Raw genomic sequence first — 20,597 nt, 5'->3', positions numbered from 1 at the left:
GTATCTTTCCTTGCTTTAGCTCCACCACCAATTGCATGTGATCTTGGACAAGTCACGTCACTTCTCTGAGCCAGTTTCCTCATCTACATCTGTAAAATGAAGTGGTCGGACAAAGGCTCTCTAAGAATCCTCTCACTCTGTCTACAGTTCTCCCCAGCCATGCATCCAGGCCTTTTTTTTTTTTTTTTTTTTGCCTCTAGCCTCGGCCCTGGGGTCTGGCCCGCTTTCTAGTACTCCCCACAGGACTCCCAAAGACGCGCCCAAGCTAAGCCTCTCCAGTATAGAGGATATCGCTTTTTCTCTTTGTAATTGGTTGCTCAGAACCTCCGCCCTCCTCAGTAATTTGCCTATGGCGGAGCGGCAGCCGGCCAGCTCCCGCCCCCTCTCTGGTGATTGGCATAGGACCTGGCTCACCCCCGCCCCCGCGTGACTGACGGCTGGGCTCCGGCACCTCCTTCAGTCCCTGGGCGCTCGCTGGCGGGGGAGGCTGGGACCGTTAGCTCGCCAGGCTGGCAGGCTCTGGACCGCTACTCCACTGGCGGCCGGGATGGAGACGTTGCGAGCGCAGCGGCTGCAGCCTGGAGTGGGCACCAGCGGTAGGGGCACTCTGCGAGCGCTTCGGCCCGGAGTGACTGGGGCCGCTGCAGCCACCGCCACGCCCCAGGCGGGCCCCCCGCCGGCCCCGCCGCCCCCCGCACCGCCCCCGCCGCCTCTGCTCCTGTCTGGGGCCGCCGGGCTGCCGCTGCCCCCCGGCGCCGCCGGCAGCCCCGCAGTGCTGCGGGAGGCCGTGGAGGCCGTGGTGAGGAGCTTCGCCAAACACACGCAGGGCTATGGCCGAGGTGAGTCTGCGGGGTCTGGCCTCCTGTGGGACACCCTCTCTGTAAGGGAGCTTTGCTCCCACAGTCCTTTGGATCGCTTTTCCTGGCGCAGAGCCTTCACATGCATTTCCTTTTGGGGAGTTTCCTTCTGGGCTACACACACACACACACACACACACACAGACTCGCACACGCACAGACGCACATTCATACACACGTTTAAGCCTCCCACCCCTCCCCTTTATTGAGTTACTACTATGTTCTCCAGGGACCCCTTTTTACAGGTATAACCCTCTTTTCTATCCAACCTTTTCTCCTTTAGAAATGGAATTCCTCCTGTAGCTTAATGCCTTAACATCTCTCTGCCTTTAGTCCCAGTTGTGTGGGATCCTATCCTTTATCTCAGATCCAAGACATTTCTCATCCATATCCTCTCAATCTTCTGTGATCTCAGCAATTCCTGGGCTCCCTGCTAATTTACTCCATCTCCTTAACCTTGACTTTTAAATTCTTTTCTTACTTATGTCACTCTGAGATTTCCAATGCAACTTCAGATTTGCTGGGGAATTAGGCAGTGCTTTCACAAGTTTGCTATAATTGTGCCTTTAAATCTGGACCCATACCATTGAGCCCACACCAGCTTCCTGTGACTTAATACCTCTTTGGTGTCTTTTTAAGTATGGAGCCTCACAACTCCAGCCTCTCTGTCTGGCTGGCTCTGTTTTCCTGGCCCTTGCCCAGGAACTGAGGATAAATCCCAGGCCTTGGCTCTCTCAATGTTAAATTCAGTGGAAATGAGCCAGGCAGAAACCCTATTTCCATTAGAAATCTTCATCTTAAAGATGTCTAATTTCCAGGGTTTCTGAAAAGGGGGATGTGAGAATTTTCTTTGTTGTTTTTGTTTAACCAGTGCAGAATTTCCTGAGTTTGAGTTCCAGATTTATAGTGTACCAAGAAATATATAGTGAGCGGTGTGGGATACAGCATTCAGGTCTGGAATTTCTGAGACATCACTTCTCTCTGCTAGGCTAGGTCCTGCCTGACCTGGAAGTGACTATCTTTAATTTTCTAGTTTAACATTAATACAGAGAAAGGTTGTGGGGCTTTCTCTGTAGATAGTAATGACTTTTTTTTTTTTTCCCTCCCCGAGAAAGTGCAGTGAAAAGAGCACACACACAGGCTTTGGAGTAAGACTAGTCTGGATTAAATCCCAGATTAAATCTCTGTCACTTGCCAGCTGTGTCTCTGTGGAAGCAACTTAACCTCGCTGAGCTTCAGTTTCCTCAAGAATTATGATGTGGACTAAATGAGATATTGCACCTGACACATAATGGGTACTTTAAAAAATGACAAGTATTCTCTCAAATTTATTGGTTCATATTTCTTTGGGAAGAACACATCATTTTCTCTCACTGTTAAATCCTAACAGTGTAAAACCAATGGTGCCTATGAAAACAGATTTTTAGATCCATTTTGCTTTATATGCGCAATGATACATTTCCCATCAGTTTCCCTTTGTTCTTCAGCATTTTGAACTCCTACCGTGGGGCAGTCACTCTGCTAGGTGCTGGGAATGCAAATGCACATGATCCTGAAATTCATCATGAGGGAATATAATTGTTTTTCTAGTTTAATTCCTAGACTTCATAGAGCAATGTAATGGAATTGCCATTAGCTATTGTCCTGTTGCTTCAGGTCTCTTTTAAGTCGAGACCAAGGGAAGGTCTTTGCCTCTGGGCATAGGAGTAGCCAGGAGTGGGTGCCCTAAATCTGAAGCCGCCTTCTTAGAAGCTTATAGGTGTTTATTAAAATTGTAGAGGAGTGACAGTTTTCTTCTCTGGGTTACCTGGAGAGGCTCTTGTCTAAACTGAGCATCCTGTAAAACCTTTTTCATTTCCTTAGACAGGATGAGGGAACAAGGGGATTGTACTGACCAAGAGCAATCAGTCAGGATTCAGACTCTCCAGCAATTCTCCCCTCCAGCCTCCCTACCTCCCACCACAGTCCTTCTCATTATTCTTGAGTTTCTCATTTCCAGTCTGGGTGTCCAGCCAGTACTTTGGGAAAGTTTGGCAGATATTTTAGCTTCAGGCAAGCGGAATCTCTGCTGATTTGGCTCAGAAGTCCTTCACCACATGGAATCACTTATTCTGCTTCAATTAATAGGTAAAGCTGCCATTGGCATATGTCCACATACCTTTGTGACTGATGGCATGGTATTTGGGGGCTGGCTCTATTCCCCTGAATATAATTTACTTTAGTCATTGCCCAGACCAGTCCTCAATCCAGCAATGCTTTACTGCATCATCTTCAATTCAGATCTTTCATCGTCTTCTTCCTGACTGCTCTAAATTTACCTTTGCCAGGCACAGTCTTTAGATTTACCTGACTCATGTAGGATCTCAGCATTTATTTTTTTTAAATTCTTCTGTCATTTCACTTGTTTGTCCTATATCTCTCCCCGCAGTCCCTGCCCAAGATACACACCTAGCTCAGTATGCTACAGGATCTTAATCAGTCTATAGGATTTGGAATCAGAGAACCTGGCCCTGTCAAATAGTGGCTGTGTGATCTTGGATAAATTACTTTAATCTCTCTAGGCCTCATCTGTTCCATTCATTCATTTAACGAATATTTATTGATCACCAGTGGTGAACAAGACAGGTACTCAGTCCCTATCTTCATGGAGCTCACAGTCCACTTTATAGAGCCTCTGTGAGGATTAATGGTGCAATAAAACAGGATAGTACAACAGAAAGAGGGTTGGTTTTGGAGGCAAACAAACCTTGGTTCTAAATCCTGGTTCTGCCACTGTGGCCTGTTCCTTAGCTTGTTCACCATTTGTGCAATAGCTATTATAATACCTATCTTAATAGTTCTGCATGGATTAAATGAGATAATGAATGTAAAGCACACAGCACATAGTACTCAGTGAGTGGCTGCTATTATTACGCATGTGGATATGCTTTGATAGCTGTGCATTTGATAGGTATTGTTAGCATTACCGTTTCCTTTGCCCCTTTTTCCGCATGGCATATAGACCCCTTCTTCTAATGGCTGACAGCTGGTAGTCTCTAAGCAGGCACGATTGCCTGAATGACCAAGTCACTTTCCTTGCTCTGTAACTTCTGTGTTGCCCTCTTCAAACCTATCTATTTTAAAATTATTGCTGTCCCTTTATATCACAATATGGTTACATGATTGGAAATTCTGCCCAGCTACTCCACTAGGCTGAACAAATGAATCTTGTGTGGTATTTTCTGTTTACAGTTTTTCCTTTCCCTCAGAATCACAGACAGCTTCTTTGTTGTAAGTGAGTATGTAGTTAAAATGATTGATCTGAATGTTTCTAATTTTTGGAACGTTGGATTAGACCCTGTATTACTTTCCTGTGGCTGCTATAACAAATTGTCACGAAGTTGGCTTAAAACAACAGAAATTTATTCTCTCACAGTTCTGGAGTCCAGAAGTTCAAAATCAGTATCACCAGGCCAAAGTCAAGGTGTCACAGCAGGTCTTTGCTCCCTCCAGAGGCTCTAGGGGAGAATCTGCTTCCTTGCTTCTTCCAGCTTCTGGGGGCTGCCAGCATTCCTTGGCTTGTGACTGCCTCATTCCAATTTCTGCCTCCATGTTCATGCTGCCTTCTCCTCTTCTGTGTTTCATCAAGTCTCCTTCCCTAAGGACACCCGTGATTACATTTAGGACCCACCAGAAATCCATGATAATTTCCCCATCTCAGATCCCTAACTTAATCACGTCTGCAAAATCGTTGCCACATAAGGTAACATTTACAGGTTCCAAGGATTAGGACATGGGCATCTTGGCAGGGGGCATTATTCAGCTTACCATAGTCCTCTCCCAAAGTCACATCACTTTTCAATCCTTCCCTTCCATCCCTTCCAGAGACTATGCACTGTGGGCTATTCAGGGATACCTTCTACAAACTGAAATAGGAAATGTCACATGAAGTATTGTTAACCAGCTTCCCTATCTTCATAATAATGTGAATTAAGCCAGGCCAGACTATTCTCATCATCCTGTATGATCAGAGAGAACCTTCTCACTCACCTCTCAATTTCATTATCTGTTTATTATCTATTTATCCATGCTGCCCCACTACAAGATTGTATTTATTTTTATAAAATTTTTATTATAGTTTCATGTGGTGTTTTATTTAATTTTTAAAAAAATATTTATTTATTTAGCTGTGCTGGGTCTTAGTTGCAGCAAGTGGGATCTTCATTGCAGCATGCAGGCTTTTAGTTGCAGCATGCAGGATCTACTTCCCTGACCAGGGATCAAACCCAGGCCCCCTGCCTTGGGAGCATGGAGTCTTAACCACTAGACCACGAGGGAAGTCCCCTTGTGTTGTTTTAATGTTTTTACTCTGGTGGGTATACAATCTGTCTGTCTTGCCTCTTAGACATTCATCTAATATTTTATCTCCTAAGGAAAAACCAAAAGTATTATCTTTCTTGTTGTTGTTCAACATTATGGTACAAGCACTTAAATATTCCTCAGTATCTTGGTCTTTCGTGTCCCTTTCAGCCCAGCATCCACCAGTGACTTCCAAAAATTAATTGTAGCTGTCAGATATGTATGTCTCAGTAATTGCTACCCTCCTACCTCACTGTCCCTTTAACCATCCTTATGTAAACCATTATATCCATGATTCCTCACTGAAAATCTGATCAAAACTATGAGCACCCTCCCTACACCCCCCCCCACACACATACTCATACGCACACACACACACATGCTTAATTTTACTTAGAGTGTTAGGGGACTTGTGAACCCCCACGAAGTTCAACCATGGACTGGACCTTGGACCCTGGGTTAAGATTCCCAAATTGGAAAAACCATGGGCATCAGAATTTCTACTTTCATGCCCCACTTCTGCCACAGCTATGTGACCTCAACCAAGTCATTTCTTAGCCTGACTTGGACTAGATAATCTCTAAAGTCCCTTTCAGCTCTAGAAATGAATGAGTCTTATGAGCATTTTCAAACGTAGATCACAATTCATTGCTTTTTTCCTGATCACTTTGCCCAGTTTCTCATTTCATGCTCACATTTCTGAAATAAGACTCCCTGTTTCATTTGGCTTTGAGTAATCATTTAAAAATAGTCCTGTACTCTGTGCCAAAAGAGATTTAACTGGACATGGAATGGACATATGCTTTTTAATAGGACCTTCCCCATTATAGCAGTCTCCTCCCCTTCCTCTTTATTTCAATATTCTCCCCGTTGTTTGCATGTCAGGAGAGCTGTCACCCAGCACATTGTGCTAAATTGTCTCAAAGAGGGAACTGGGCCTGAAAAGATCTCAATGAAAAGAACAAGGGTGGCTAAGCTTTCTGGGCAGCAGTGACCTCTGAAGAGCCTCTGCTAAAACCAAGGGTGGGAAAAAGAGAGTTTTCTTTTCATGCTGTCTTTTAATGGAAGAATGAATATTTTTAAAAGTCAGTTAAATGTAGAGTATTAGTAAAGAGCTTATGCTGCTTTTCAAACCCTGGCTGGTACATGGAGTGCTTGCTTCAGTTGCAGAGCAGGTAAGATAAGTTATTATTGGCCACTAGCTTTTGAACACCTTCCTGGCAGGGAATGTATGTTATTCATCTTTGCGTCTCTAATGCCTAGAATAGAGCTATGTACCTATTAAGTGCTCAAATTTTTGTTTAATGTGTGTGTGGCAGCCATGAAAACGTGTTTAATATCTCCAACTGCCGGGAGCATAATTGACTGACAGCCTTAAACTGCTGTCCCCTCTGAGTTCATCACCACATTTGCACTGAGGCCACACATCCTGCAGGCTGCTCCCAGTCAATGACTGAGCACAGCAGGGGTACTAACTCAGGCACATCCTAGTGAGATGTGGGATTCCTTTGGCTTGAGGACTTCCTACTGGCCTGGCCAAGCCTTTCTTGGAACGGTGCTGCAGTCTGAGACTCACATATCCAAACTTCCTGCCTTCCCTTTCTCCTTCCACAGGTGTCAGACCTAGAACATGGTCTGAAGGCTCTCCCTTCTCCTGCTTCCTCCCCAGTAAATCTCTTGCCTGTCTGTCCCATCTTGGTGTCTTCTCCTTGTCAGATCTTAACTAATGTAATATAATAGAATTAACGAGTCCTTGTTGTAACTAAGAGTAGAGAGTGGTCATGTTGGAAGATATTGGAGAATGTGTGTGATGAATCTTTATTACGAGGCTTTAGTTAAAGCCATTTGAAATGTTCGGAACCTTAGAGTCAAAGAGATCCTTTCTAGGCCTTCCCTGGTGGCGCAGTGGTTGAGAGTCTGCTTGCCAATGCAGGGGACACGGGTTTGAGCCCTGGTCTGGGAAGATCCCCCATGCCACGGAGCAACTAGGCCCATGAGCTGCAATTACTGAGCCTGCGCGTCTGGAGCCTATGCTCCGTAACAAGAGAGGCTGCCATAGTGAGAGACCCGCGAGTGAAGAGTGGGCCCCGCTTGCTGCAACTGGAGAAAGCCCTCGCACAGGAACGAGGACCCAACACAGCCATAAATAAATAAATTAAATTAAAAAAAAAAGATCCTTTCCAAAAACAAACTGATTTATCCCTCCTTCCATTTAAAACTCTTCAAGAGATTTCCATTGCTCCTAGGATAAAGCCAATATTCTAACATGACCCACCAGGTCTGACCTGATCTGGTCCCTGCTTTTGTGTGTGTGTGTGTGTGTGTGTGTGTGTGTGTGTGTGTGTGTGTGCGTGCAACCTCACCTTGCATTTATACTACCCCTCACTCTCTCTTTTCTGGCCACACTAGTCCCTTTCTTCACCATATTTCCTGCTGCTGCAGAGCCATCGTACATGCTATTCCTTCTGCTCAGAGCACTATTCTCTCACCTTTTTGCCTAGGGAATTCGTACTTATATCTGAGCTTAAATATTACCTTGTCAGGGTAGCTTTCTTTGACCTTCTTAATTAGTCAGATGCTCCTACATTTACCACTCCTTTATAGCATTTATCACTGTTGCAATTTTTCATTTGTAAAAATTGTATGGTGTATGTGTATGGTTTTGCTCACTATTGTAACAGCCTAGCACGCAGCACACAGTCTAGCACAGAGTAGGTACTCAATACATATTTGTGGAATAATTGAATCCAAGTATTGAGGGATGAAGGGAACTGTTCTGGAATTTCTGGAATACACTGTCAAGTCTGGAGTTTGATTTTACCCTATATACAACTAATAACATAGCCGGTTACTGTTTCATGGATGCTGGCAGAAGTCAAGAGACTTCTGGGTCAGAGACAAAGGACTTTATTACTCATAGAACAGCAAGTAGCATGAGCATCCTGTTTTTTTGCATTGGTTTCCCTTGTCTCCCAAGTCTGATGTGGAGGGCTCAGGTGGATGCTTACAGGCCATGGGTTGCATTACAGGAGAGGAACACTGAGCTTGGGGAACCTGCCATTTTATAGCAAACAATAAGCAAGCTTGTTCTCTGTCCCAGAGGGAGATATTACTTCATCCCTCAAGGTTTCTTGCTGCAAATTAAATCCTGAGAAAGGGCCCAAGTAAGGAGCAGTCAGGGCCTTGAAATCTTGGCATACCTAGCAAGATGGAAAGTAGTGCGGGAGACCTGTGGAGGAGTGTTTCCCAATATACAGTCCTTCCAAAGATCATTTATGCCTAGGGAAAGCCTCAGAATTCATTCCCTTCCTCCCTTCCCTCCTTCCTTCCTTCCTTCCTTTCTTTTTTCTCTCTCTCTTTCTTTTTCTTTCTTTCTTTCTTTCTCTCTCTCTCCCCCTCCCTCCCTTTCTCTCTCTTTCTTTCTTTCTCTATTTCTTTCTTGCTTGCTTGCTCTCTCTCTTCTCTCTTTCTTTCTCTCCCTTTCTCTCTCTCTTTCTCTCTCTCTGTCTCTCTGTCTCTGTCTCTCTCTCTCTCTCTCATATATATATATATAGTATACACATAGTATTCCAGAATGGAAAAGGAATCTATTCATGGGTTTGCTCACCAGAAGCACAGCCTTGAAAATGGCTAATAGGGCCATATTTCCTTGAGTGACAGTATTATATAATTGACTCTGGAACATTGACTCTGGAACCAAGACTGCCTGGGTTTGAGTTCTTGCTCTTCTGCTTTCTAGCTGTTATATCCTTGGGCAAGTTATTTAACCTCCCTATGTCTCATTTCCCTCATCTGTAAAATGGGGAAAATAAAAGTACCTGCCTCATAAGATTGTTGTGATTAAATAGGTAAAGCACTTGGAGAAAATGTGACATACAGTAAGTGTTCAGTAAATGTTAGCACTTATGATCATGGTGGTTATTACTCTTCTAGGCCAGCTGACCAATTGTGGAATAATCTACTTCATCAGTCAGTGATAATGGTATGCTGACCTTGGAAACTCTGGCCTCCAATATTTATGCTATTCTCCTTTGGTGTCTAGGACTAATCAAAGATGAACTAGGGAAGTAGCGGAGGAGGGCAGGCATACTCTGGTCTTCCTATGCAAATGGACTTAATCACAGCGTAGGCCTATTAATTAAAATGCTTTTAAATGGTAATAGGTAGGGAGCTGAGGGGGCTAGAGTCTTAATGTAAGTACAGGTTACAGATACTGTATTGAGGCAGAGCACTGCTTGGAAGTGTTCTTACTGCTGAACTTAACTGCTTCTCTTTTTGTAGTGAATGTGGTGGAGGCACTTCAGGAATTCTGGCAGATGAAACAGTCCCGTGGGGCTGACTTGAAGAATGGGGCTCTCGTGGTTTATGAGATGGTTCCCTCCAACAGCCCTCCCTATGTCTGCTATGTCACCCTGCCTGGGGGAAGTTGCTTTGGGAGTTTCCAGGTAAGAGTTCTGAGGCAGCAGTAGCAAAGATAAACGCTTAGGTGCTACTAATGTCTTTCTCTATCACTTTGGCCATTAAATCTCTATCCAAAGTCACATATTTGAGGACTTGGACCAATTCTGGGCAAATCATTCTGATAAGCACCTGAGGCTCATCTGAGCAGAAAAAACCTCAGGAGCATGCTTTTCTTTTAACCACACTCAAATTCAAAGTGGGTTTGAGTTTTTGAAGGCTGAAAGAAAAGCAGACTACTAGCATCTAACTCACGTTCTAATCTGGCTTCCCAACTTCCTGCTATCTCTTTTTGAGGACGTAGAATAATACTCATTGCCCCCGGTACTTTTTCATACCACTATCACTAAGGAAAGCAATGTTTGAGTTCTCTAAGAGATCAAAGGAGAGGGACTATATATGGTGGAAATAGTACTCACCTAAGCGTTAGGAGATCCAAATTCTTGTTCCCCTGACTGCTAACAGGGCAAGTCGAGTAATTTCTCTGGGCCTCAGTTTCCCCATCTATAATATGAAGGAGATAGATTAGATTATTTCTAACCAGTGTTTCTGGTACTAGCATTCTACAGTTATATGAAAGTCCTGTAGTATATGATTATGAAAAGCGTTGATGCTATTACAGGGTAACGAGAAATTTGACTAGTGTGGATATTATCATCAAAGATGGATTTTTCACATTGCAGATAGGAAGGTAGCCTCCTGAAATGTCAACTTAGAGCCTGAGTAGGAATTTAGAGAAGAGACTAGACAATTTTGTTCTGTTTTCTGTATGGTTTGTATAACCCTTAGACAAAGTTATACCCTCTGCTCTGTGCTTCCATAGTGCCTTGAACTTCCCCTATCATATCATTTATCAAAACATATCGTAATTGACTGTTTCTCTCTCCTAGTGGACTATGCTCCACGGAGGCAGAGGTAGTGTCTGTCTTCTTTCTTGTTCAGCTTTAAATCTCTACCATCAAACTCAGTGCCCAGCAGAGAATAGACACTTAATAAATCTGTTGCACGAATGAGTGCCATTGTAGCTCAGTTCCTGCCTCAAACGGAAACAGACCTAAGGAAGCTTCATTTCAAATCGGGTGACTAAATTTTTCTCTCAGAGCCCCAGCCATTTCAGAGAAATAAACATATGCCCAAGATGACTAATGTTTATCTTTTGCTACTAGAAAATAAGACCATTCCTTCCTTTTCCCACCTCATCATACTGTTGATTAAAGATTTCATAATTTTATGGGGATGCCCCAAACTGGACCATCAGAGTAATTTGATTTCTGTTATTTCCTGAAAGAGTAGAATTATCTATCTTGGCCCCTTTTAGCTTATATCTTTTATATCCACTTTGGCGGGTGAAATTTCTCCTGGTGGTTTTCTTCACAGATGACTTTTCAGAAAGAGCACTATATAGTAGAAAGAGCAGCAGGCTAATGAATAGTGAGAGACGTGGAAACAGAGAAACTGAATAAGCAAGAAGACAGGGTTAATGCACAAAACTCCATATGTTGTTTCAGAGAGACCTGTCAGCTAAAGGAAACTGGGAATTACTGATATTAAGGATGGTTAAGTAGCAAACATAACCTGGTCTACTTTTTAAAACTATAACATCACTTTCTTCCTTTTCTCTCATCCTAATCACAAATGACAGAGGGCACAGAGGCCTTTGAGGCAGCCAGTGAAGATGAATTATAAAGGTGGCTAGGGATCTGAAGTTGAGTGATTTAGGACTTTTGAAAATCAGGCTTGTTCTGTGATACTGCATATGTTGGATACAATGGAAAAACATGAATTAAGTTAAAAGTTTTTCTTGTTTTCCTCGGGTCAGCTTTCCTTTCCCTAGCCCCCTCTCTTCTCTTTGCTTCTACTGGGAGCGGGTGGGGGAAGACTATAAAATCCTTCCTCAGACCTTAGACTCTGTTCAGGGATAGCTCCGTAGCTCACTACATTATTGGGGGAACTGCCTGCACATAGCTAAAAGAAAAGTCCAAGAATCCCAAATGGGTGCTTCTGTTAGAGACTAGAGGGCTCCTCTGCAGAAGCAGCTTAGACATAGCTTTGTTCTCATCTTAGGTTATCTAGAGGGATGAAAAAATTCTTGCCTGTCTGCAGAATAAGAGAACAAGATACAGATTTCTAACAGACTGGCCAGAATCTGGCTTTTGAGTAATTAATTCTCTTGACAGTTTAAACAGGGGTATTTTTCATATCCAGTGATTATATGCTGACCTCAGCAGTCTTCTTCATCCTGCATTCAATTTGGTATGAGCTACAGCTGTCTCCAGTTCCTTAATGACTTCAGGATGTTGAATCAAATTTATGTTTCCAAATGCCCCAACCATTTTACAATAAAAACTTTGGAGGGTGTGTTGAACAAACTGATTTCGCCAAAGAGTATCCAAGTGTCTTCTATCCCAAGTGTTTCCCTCCCACTTTTCCTTCCTCTCTCAGATACACATGCGCACATATTTTCTCTGTCTCCCTGCCTAGTTTTGCCCCACAAAAGCTGAAGCCCGGCGGAGTGCTGCAAAGATTGCGCTAATGAACTCTGTGTTTAATGAACATCCTTCCCGAAGAATCACTGATGAGTTCATTGAGAAGAGTGTCTCTGAGGCCCTGGCATCTTTCAATGTAAGTTACTTGGAGTTGGAAGGGAGGAGAGTGGGGGATGGGAGAATTGGCTGATTGGGAAATCTTGTATATTCCCGGGAAATAGCGTGTGAACTCTTGGTTTTCTTTCCTGTCTGCATTTCTGTTCTTTCTGTTTACTTTCTGTCAGTCTTTTGTATTATATGCTCCACATGTCTCAGTCTCTAATTCTATGTGTGTTTTTGTTTTTGTTATTTTGTCTCTTTCATTATGTCTTTTTGGTATCTAGAAACCTTTACTTCAAGATTTATGGAAGTTTAGAGGTATTACAAAATAAAAATTGAGCTTGAATTTCACTTTTCCCAATTTTGGTTTAAGACCTTAGTCCCTTCTTCCTTCACTGTTCTTTTTTTTTATGATTGTTTTTATTGTCACTTCTTTCCTGCCTCCATTACTTCATCATATTAATGAAGAACACTTTATAATACAAGTGTCTTGTCTTTTTACCTGTCTAGGAATGGGGAGTGTAATTTATTTACTCCCTTTAAAAAGAACATCTGTTCTTTAAATGATAATGATAATGAGGATAACCATAGCTAATCCTAACTGAGTATTTATTTTGTGCCAGGGACTCTGAGGGGATTTATATGTATTTTATCTCATTTTATCTTCACAACAATCCTATGAGGTGTGAGTACTACTATTACCCCTAGTTTACAGATGAGGAAACTAAAAACACAGAAGTGAAGTTTTGCCTAAAATAATGTAGCTTGTAAATGGTAGAGCCAAGACTAGAACCCAAGTCAACTTACAGACTTTTCTAGCTTAGAGGTACATCTTAGTTTTCCAACTGCCTTCCTCCTCCCTCTGCACACGACCATTGATAGGGAGATAAAGTCAGATCAATTTTCTGTTTATGTTTTCTTTGCATTTATGATGTAATTACATATACTAACTCCTTCAGTTATCTGTTTTGTAGATAAGTATTGAACACTCTGAATCATAATCCCTCTGTAGCCTAGGACCCATCTGTTTTTCTCCTATTACTTTTTGCCCCAGTCAGCAGTATCTGCAGGGAATAAAAACATTTTTATATTAATCAAATCAGTTAAAATTAAGAAAGCACATTTTTCACTCTTAAGTCACCTAGTGTATTATAAAATGAAACATTAGATTGGATTATAGAAAGCAGTGGTTATGAGCATGGGCTCTGAATTCATCGTTTTGAAATTATGGTTCTACTTGTTATGTGACTTTGAACAAGATATTTAATCTGTCTTGGTTTCCTCATCTGTAGAATAGGATAACAATTATACCTATCACATAGGATTATTGGATAAAAGAGAATATGTTCCAGCACTTAGTACATGTTATCTGTTTAGGTGCCTTTAGATGCAAGTAATAGAAAAATCTCACTTCAAGTTGACTTAATAAATAAAGGAAGGAAATGTATTATCTAACATGATAAGAAGTCTAGAAGTAGGGCAGATTTCAGGGCTAGATAATTCGATGGATCAAGAATGTCATCATCTAGGATGGCAGCCCCAACCTGGACTTCAAGCCTGAAGAACAGTCCCATTTTGACATAAAGGACGAGTTCTGATGTCCCATCTGTAGGAGCACACTCTTGGGAGGGTCTGGCAAGGAGACACTCAGGTGCAAAATCTCCCGCAAAATTGGCTGCCTGGGACTCTGGTCACTGGATCTGAATAAAGCAGACATTTAACCTGGGGGAAAAAAAAAAGAATGTCATCATCTACTGGCCCAAATTCTTTCCATCTCTCAACTCAGCCATCCTCTAGATATTGGCTTTGCCCTTGGGCTGACTCCCCTCAGGGTACAAGACAGCTACAGAGTTCCAGTTGTTAAATACAGACAAAACTAAACTCAGAGACAGAAAGAGACCATCTTTTCTCGTGTCTCTTTAGTAGTAAGGAATCTTTTCCCAGAAGCTCTCCAGCAGAACTCCCCTCTACCTCCCAATGCCCAGAATTCCCACCTTAAAACCAGTCACAGGCAAAAGGGATTAGGATTTACCCACTGGAGTTAGGATAAAATCACTCTTCTCTGAGGCAATTGGGGGATGTATAGGCACTAGAATAAGATTAAGGTTCTTTAGTCAGGAAGAAGGAAATAGATACTGGATAGGTCACCAGCAGTGTCTGCTACAAAGTGTTTAAGAAATGTAAACTATTATTCTTCTCATGCCAGTATTCTTTTTTGATTAACCCTCCAAATTGAGAACTTAATGGATTTCTCATTAATATCCCAATGGAATTCCCATACTCCAGAATAACAATTTTCATTTGGTCTTAGCCATGGGCAAAGAGTGATGTCCACATTCTTTGCTTTTAGCTTTTGTCCTTCAAAAGTCCTGAATCTGATACTATATTATGTCTTTTGACAAATCACCTAGCCTCTGTGGGTCTGAGTTTCCTCATTTGTAAAATAAGGAGGTTAAATTAAAATTAACTCTAATTCCTTTCCAATTATATTCTAATGTTCCTACCACTAATCAAGTGTTCTGTGATTAAATGTTTATTGAATAAATGGAGCTCATATATCACCTTGTTAGGTGTAGAAGTGTCATATGTGGTGGAACTTGCCAATGGTGGGTCATTCCACACTCGTGTACTCCAAATAGGTTACAGATGTGCCATGATATTGATCCCCTCAACTCTCAGGGGAATTGAACAAGGCCTAGGGCGGATGGACTCCTCTGCCCCACAGCCTCTGCTGGCAGCTGCTCTGCCAGCAGCCTTCTCTGTATATCCCAGTTGGCTGTACAGATAGGGTCATTATTTTCTTTGGGCCATATCATGGAAAAGTTTGGAGGTACTGAATAAGGTATCGCATTGAACTATTAAAGATAAAAATGAAAACTATTGCTTGCTTTAAAGCCCTAAATCCTAATGGCGAAAATTACCACCATTTTCCTTCCTGCCTCTAGATTTTCACTTCTAAATACAAATGTTGTGATCTTTGCTTCACCACAAAGATTAACTACATGTGGCATGATTGTTTCTCATGAGCCACAAAACAAAGTGGGTTGATTTTGAGTAGTTCTGACTTCTTGTTAATTCTAGCACAGTGAAAGCAAATAATAATAATAAACTAGCACTTATGGTATACTTACTAAGTGCCTGGCATTATTTTAGGTGTGATACATGTACAGTAAAACCTCATGATAAAGCATCCCACAATAAACTGAATTTGGATATAACTTGATTGGCTCCTGACCCCTATCCAGTCCCCTTGCTCAAAGAGAGCAGAATAAAGTTCTTATCTTGGGAGGTGGGAGGTGTGTGGAACTGGCTAGAAAGAGCAGGAAACCTCTCAGGAAGCAGGAGGAGAAAGTTGGATCCCTGTGTTCCCAGTAGTCTCCTGGCCTTATTCTTCTAGATCAGGTTGACAAAAGGGTCACTAGTAAACCAGGAGATGCCCTTATTTTGGGAGTCCCTGCAAGACCTAGGATCTGGAATTATCTCCAATAATATGAAACCACCACCAAATAGCACAAACCAGAGCCAGTACCTGAATGGATTTGGATTGTGTAACTGGACACCAGGTCCAATACAATAATGCACCCAAATTATATGATTGGAATTGTTAGACTGCATTTATCTCTTTTTAAGTTTAAATTTAAAAACTCTTTAATTCTTAAAACAATCCTGTAAGGTAGATCTATGATTGTTCTCATTTTACAGTTAAGGTAGCTGAGGAACAGAGAGGTTAAATAACTTCACCAAGGCCGCAAGACTAGTAGGAGCTCTAGTCCACGCTCTTAACTTCTATACTGTATTGTTTTTTTGTACACACTAGGCTTGCAGGTAGGACAATGTATCTTAATTCTACCCCTGCGGGGTCATGTCGCCAGTAGAAGACACATGAAGCAAATGTCCAGGAGGCCAAACTGCTACCCAGAATTTGCCATGCTTATGACTTTTATTGTTGCCCTTTAAAATGCATTTGTCAATTGTCCTCTAGGCTAGTCCAATCCCGTATGCTGAACTCTGTTATTTTAGCTAAATCAGGACTCTTCTCTATGTTTCAGTGTTCCCCCTTTTGTAAAATAGGGAAAACCAGGTTGACTTTTCTCTGTCACCTAAGTTAAAATGTGTGGTGACTTTGGAGGCCTCTAGGACTGTGCTGACCAGCAGAATAGCCACTAGCCACATATAGCTATTGAACATATGAGATGTGGCTAGTATGAATTGAGATGTGCTGTAAGATGAAAGAGACACCAGATTTTGAAAACTTAGTACAAGAAAAAGATGTTTCATTAATAATTTTTATAATGATTATAGTTGAAATAATATTTTGAGTTTATTAGGTTAAATAAAATATGCTATTAAAATTAATATTTATTGTATATTTTTTACTGTAATGTGGCAACTACATTAAACATGTGGCTTACATTATATTCCTCTTGGACAGTGCTCTTTGAGGTGATAATCCTGAGTGAAAATCTATTTGTCTTTTCCTTTCCTCTGTTACCAGGGCAACAGGGAAGAAGCTGACAACCCAAATACAGGCATTGGTGCCTTCCGATTCATGTTGGAATCCAACAAGGGCAAGTCAATGTTGGAGTTCCAGGTACTATACTATTCTATCTACTTCCCTGGCTCTAATAACATGGGTCAGCCTATACACACACACACACACACACACACACACACACACACACACACACACGTGCGCACACCTCCTACTAACACTCAATTGGAAAGGAAGGCAGAAAAGGTTATAAGGATATTTTTCAAAATATAAATATCTTCCTTCCCCCAAAGATGTATCAGAGTTGGTATAAGAGATGCTGCCACAGCTACATTTTGTGAAAGTTTCCCCATTTAATTCTGATGCAACCCCCCAATATATATGCCACTGTCCTGGCACTTCATATTTTCTTCCTCCAGGAGCTAATGACAGTTTTTCAACTGCTGCACTGGAATGGCAGCCTTAAGGCCATGAGAGAAAGACAGTGCTCTCGGCAGGTAAGAGTTCCTATGGGTGAGGGGAGTCTGGCAGAAGGACTATTTTTTTTTAAATATTTATTTATTTATTTTGGTTGCACTGGGTCTTAGTTGCGGCACATGGGCTCCTTAGTTGTGGCATGTGAACTCCTAGTTGTGGCATGCGAACTCTTAGTTGCAGCATGCACGTGGGATCTAGTTCCCTGACCAGGGATTGAACCCGGGCCCCCTGCATTGAGAGCACACAGTCTTAACCACTGTGCCACGAGGGAAGTCCCAGAAGGACCATTTGGAGGTGGATGTTGTGTTAGAATAAGCAAGCCTACCAGGTTGTGAATCTTGAAAGCCTTACTTAAAGGCTTCATTCCCATAATCTTTCCTTTTAAAATCTTAACTGTGATTCTTTTACCTGCCTTGCTTCTCCCACCAGGAAATTCCCCATAAGAATCTCCTCAAAGGACTCCAGTGCTGACTTCAGTTACGACTCAAAGACTGAGAGTTCCTAGTCCCAGTTGGGTCAATGTGGTATGAACCTTTACTTTGTCCGTGACTTTGACATTCCTCTCCCCCTCCAGGAAGTGTTGGCTCATTATTCACACCGGGCCCTAGACGACGATATTCGCCACCAAATGGCATTGGACTGGGTGAGCCGGGAGCAGAGTGTGCCAGGAGCACTGTCTAGAGAGCTGGCCTCTACTGAGAGGGAGCTGGATGAAGCCCGGCTGGCAGGCAAGGAGCTGCGCTTCCACAAGGAGAAGAAAGATATTCTCATGCTGGCTGCTGGGCAGTTGGGCAACATGCATTCTTCCAGTTGCTAGGCATCTACCCACATACTCCCCATCCTCTCCAGGCCCGTTTTTTATATGTCCTTTCTAAGACTTAGTGTGATTTCTGTACATACTTTCTCAGTTTTATACTTTAAAATACATATATATATATACATATATATATATATATATATATATATATATATATGTATAAATTCTACACCTGGATTCCTATTTGCTGAGAGATCCCTTTTCTTACTTGTAGTTTTTGGATGTAGTCGCTTTTAAAACATCTCCACACCACTTTACAAGAAGAGCAGGCTGTCTTTGGAGCTTTGTTAGCTCTTACACTCCAGTAACTCTGTGTAGTCATTTCAATAGCACAGAGTGATTGACTAATTGTTCATGTCTCCTTCTTTTAAAATAACAGGGAGCTTGAATAAGGACTGTGTGCCCCACCCTCACCCTCATTCCTGCTTTCTCTTGGACCCAACAGGACATGAAAATGAAGACTTTGGCTTTGGTTTCTCTTGAGCTGGGGCTACTTGGTACCAAGTTGTTCCTCCAGTAACTAGATATTTCCTAACCTACACCCCCCCGCCTCCACACCACTACCTTACTCCTCCTCTGCCTGCAAATGGTACTTCATTTTGGGGGCTTCCTTACTTTATTATTTGGAAGGAAGTGGAGATCTGGTTTCTTATTTTTAAAATAATTGCTGAGAAACTGCCCAGAAACAAGAGAGGGAGTATAAACACAATCTGTAGGGGTTTATCACCTATGTTGCTTCTGGGGCATGCATACCATACCATACCAGTAGTCCAGATTTCCAGTATACTCTTCTGAAGGGGTCAGGGCTGAAGTTGCTTAACTTTCAGTATTCTTTTTTTACTCCTCCCCTGCTCACCTAGCTTAGTTATGCCCTGGCTATAGATCTTCCTGCCTGCAAAGATTGGTAGAAGATAAAGCATATTTCCCTCCTTTTTCTCCTCCCATCGTTCTTCTCTTTGGAAACATTATCTGTCCAATTTGGTGAGGGCTATGTTCCTCCTACTCCCACGAAGTGGCTGCTGTTTACAACCTTAGATGTATATACCTTAGATTCACATTTGTTTTCCCTCTTTTCTTTCCTCTTCCTCCACATTGATTATTAGAGCATGAGTTGATCAGAAAAATTAGATGGGACTTTGGCATTATGGCACTTCCTAATTGGAACCATGAGAGACTGCAGGAGGGGAAAGAGAATCAATGATCAGCTACCTGTGTTTTTAATACTATTCTCTTCCCCCACCTCTTTCCTGGGTAAAATAGGAGAGAAATGATCTGGAGTACAGCTAAAGCATTTCCCTTTGGGAGAATTTTTTGTAGGTCTCTCTAAGATATATTTTCTCCTTGTTTCTGTAATCACCTTTATACTATATTATAGCTCAGTGCACTTCCTAAACTGAGTTTGGGAAATTAATGTTCCTGCAATTACATTTTCCATTTAACAGTTATACACTTTGCTTTTAGAAATGCGTTAGGAGACAGGCTACGGTTTGCTCTTTTGGATCAGATAGGGAAAAGATGAAAGTCAGCTTTCTTGCTTTTGAAATCATCTTAGTGACCAGTACATATGGGATCAGAGGCAAGGAATCTAGCAACAATTGCATTAGTGCTTGAAAGGGATTTCCTTGAATTCTCCAAGCTCCATCTCTGTATTCCATGAAGCACATGTAGGGTTGGAGCAGAGGCTCCTACATTAAATAATAGGTGTGTCTATTCAATTTTTATTGATATTTATAATCCAGATATCATAAACCCTCATTTCTCCTTTGCTCTTTTCTCTGGGAAGTGTTAAGGGGTGTTGAGTTATGGGAAGAACTTGTCTTTGCACCTCCTGGATTATTTTTCTCAAATACCAACCAGTAAGATCCCAAAGAACTTGAGAAAAATTGTTCCCTGATCTGTCTACTTTTGGTGTTAAAGTTTTACTCACCTTTTAGTACTTTCTATGTATTTTATATGTATAATTTTATACAATTAAAAATAGATTTTTGTCTAGTGAGCCAGATTGATTCTTTCTTGAGACCTATGTATCAGAGGAGCTCTAAAATGACCCTTTCTTTAACATATATATGAAAAAAGAACTTTTCTTAGTATTTTTTTGGTGGTAGAAATAAGGTTGTACTGCTGGGGGAAGGCCTCTGCCTCTGCTTCTCCAGACATTTGAGGAGCCTGAATTTTGTTCTTGGCCCTTTCTCCTGAAGCTCTACCCATTCCGCTGGCAGTCGTACCCACTATCATACAATGCTCAAAACTGTTCCTCTCACCCCAAACTGTTTTTTTTCTTTTGCAGTACGCGGGCCTCTCACTGTTGTGGCCTCTCCCGTTGCGGAGCACAGGCTCCGGACGCGCAGGCTCAGGGGCCATGGCTCACGGGCCCAGCTGCTCCGCGGCATGTGGGATCTTCCCGGACCGGGGCACTAACCTGTGTCGCCTGCATTGGCAGGTGGACTCTCAACCACTGCGCCACCAGGGAAGCCCCCCAAATTGTTGAGCTTTTACATCTATATTTCCACATATTGGACATTACCACCTGAATGACACAAGCTCTTTGAACTTACATATCTAAAATAAAACCA

General features: G+C 42.1%; 1 protein-coding gene across 1 annotated transcript; it reads left to right on the top strand.

Annotated features, from left to right (window-relative positions):
- The first annotated feature begins 450 nt into the window (after positions 1-450).
- Positions 451-20,020, top strand: LIX1L (limb and CNS expressed 1 like). Its single transcript, XM_032618119.1, has 6 exons — positions 451-839; positions 9,477-9,640; positions 12,135-12,275; positions 16,734-16,829; positions 17,150-17,227; positions 17,782-20,020. Exons 1-6 carry the CDS (start codon positions 548-550, stop codon positions 18,022-18,024), a joined length of 1,014 nt encoding a protein of 337 aa, XP_032474010.1. The 5' UTR covers positions 451-547; the 3' UTR covers positions 18,025-20,020.
- Positions 20,021-20,597: the final 577 nt, after the last annotated feature.

This window comes from Phocoena sinus, chromosome 1, assembly GCF_008692025.1.
Source record: "Phocoena sinus isolate mPhoSin1 chromosome 1, mPhoSin1.pri, whole genome shotgun sequence".
Lineage (NCBI taxonomy): Eukaryota > Metazoa > Chordata > Mammalia > Artiodactyla > Phocoenidae > Phocoena > Phocoena sinus.
The sequence above is the reverse complement of the archived record's forward strand: the minus strand, read 5'-3'. Positions and strand labels throughout refer to the sequence as shown.

Excerpts from the sequence above, each read along its gene's own strand:
- LIX1L (XM_032618119.1), top strand. The coding sequence starts at position 548 with ATGGAGACGTTGCGAGCGCAGCGGCTGCAGCCTGGAGTGGGCACCAGC. Across the intron at positions 840-9,476 it reads CACGCAGGGCTATGGCCGAG|TGAATGTGGTGGAGGCACTT; the intron begins GTGAGTCTGCGG and ends CTCTTTTTGTAG. Across the intron at positions 16,830-17,149 it reads AGTCAATGTTGGAGTTCCAG|GAGCTAATGACAGTTTTTCA; the intron begins GTACTATACTAT and ends TTCTTCCTCCAG.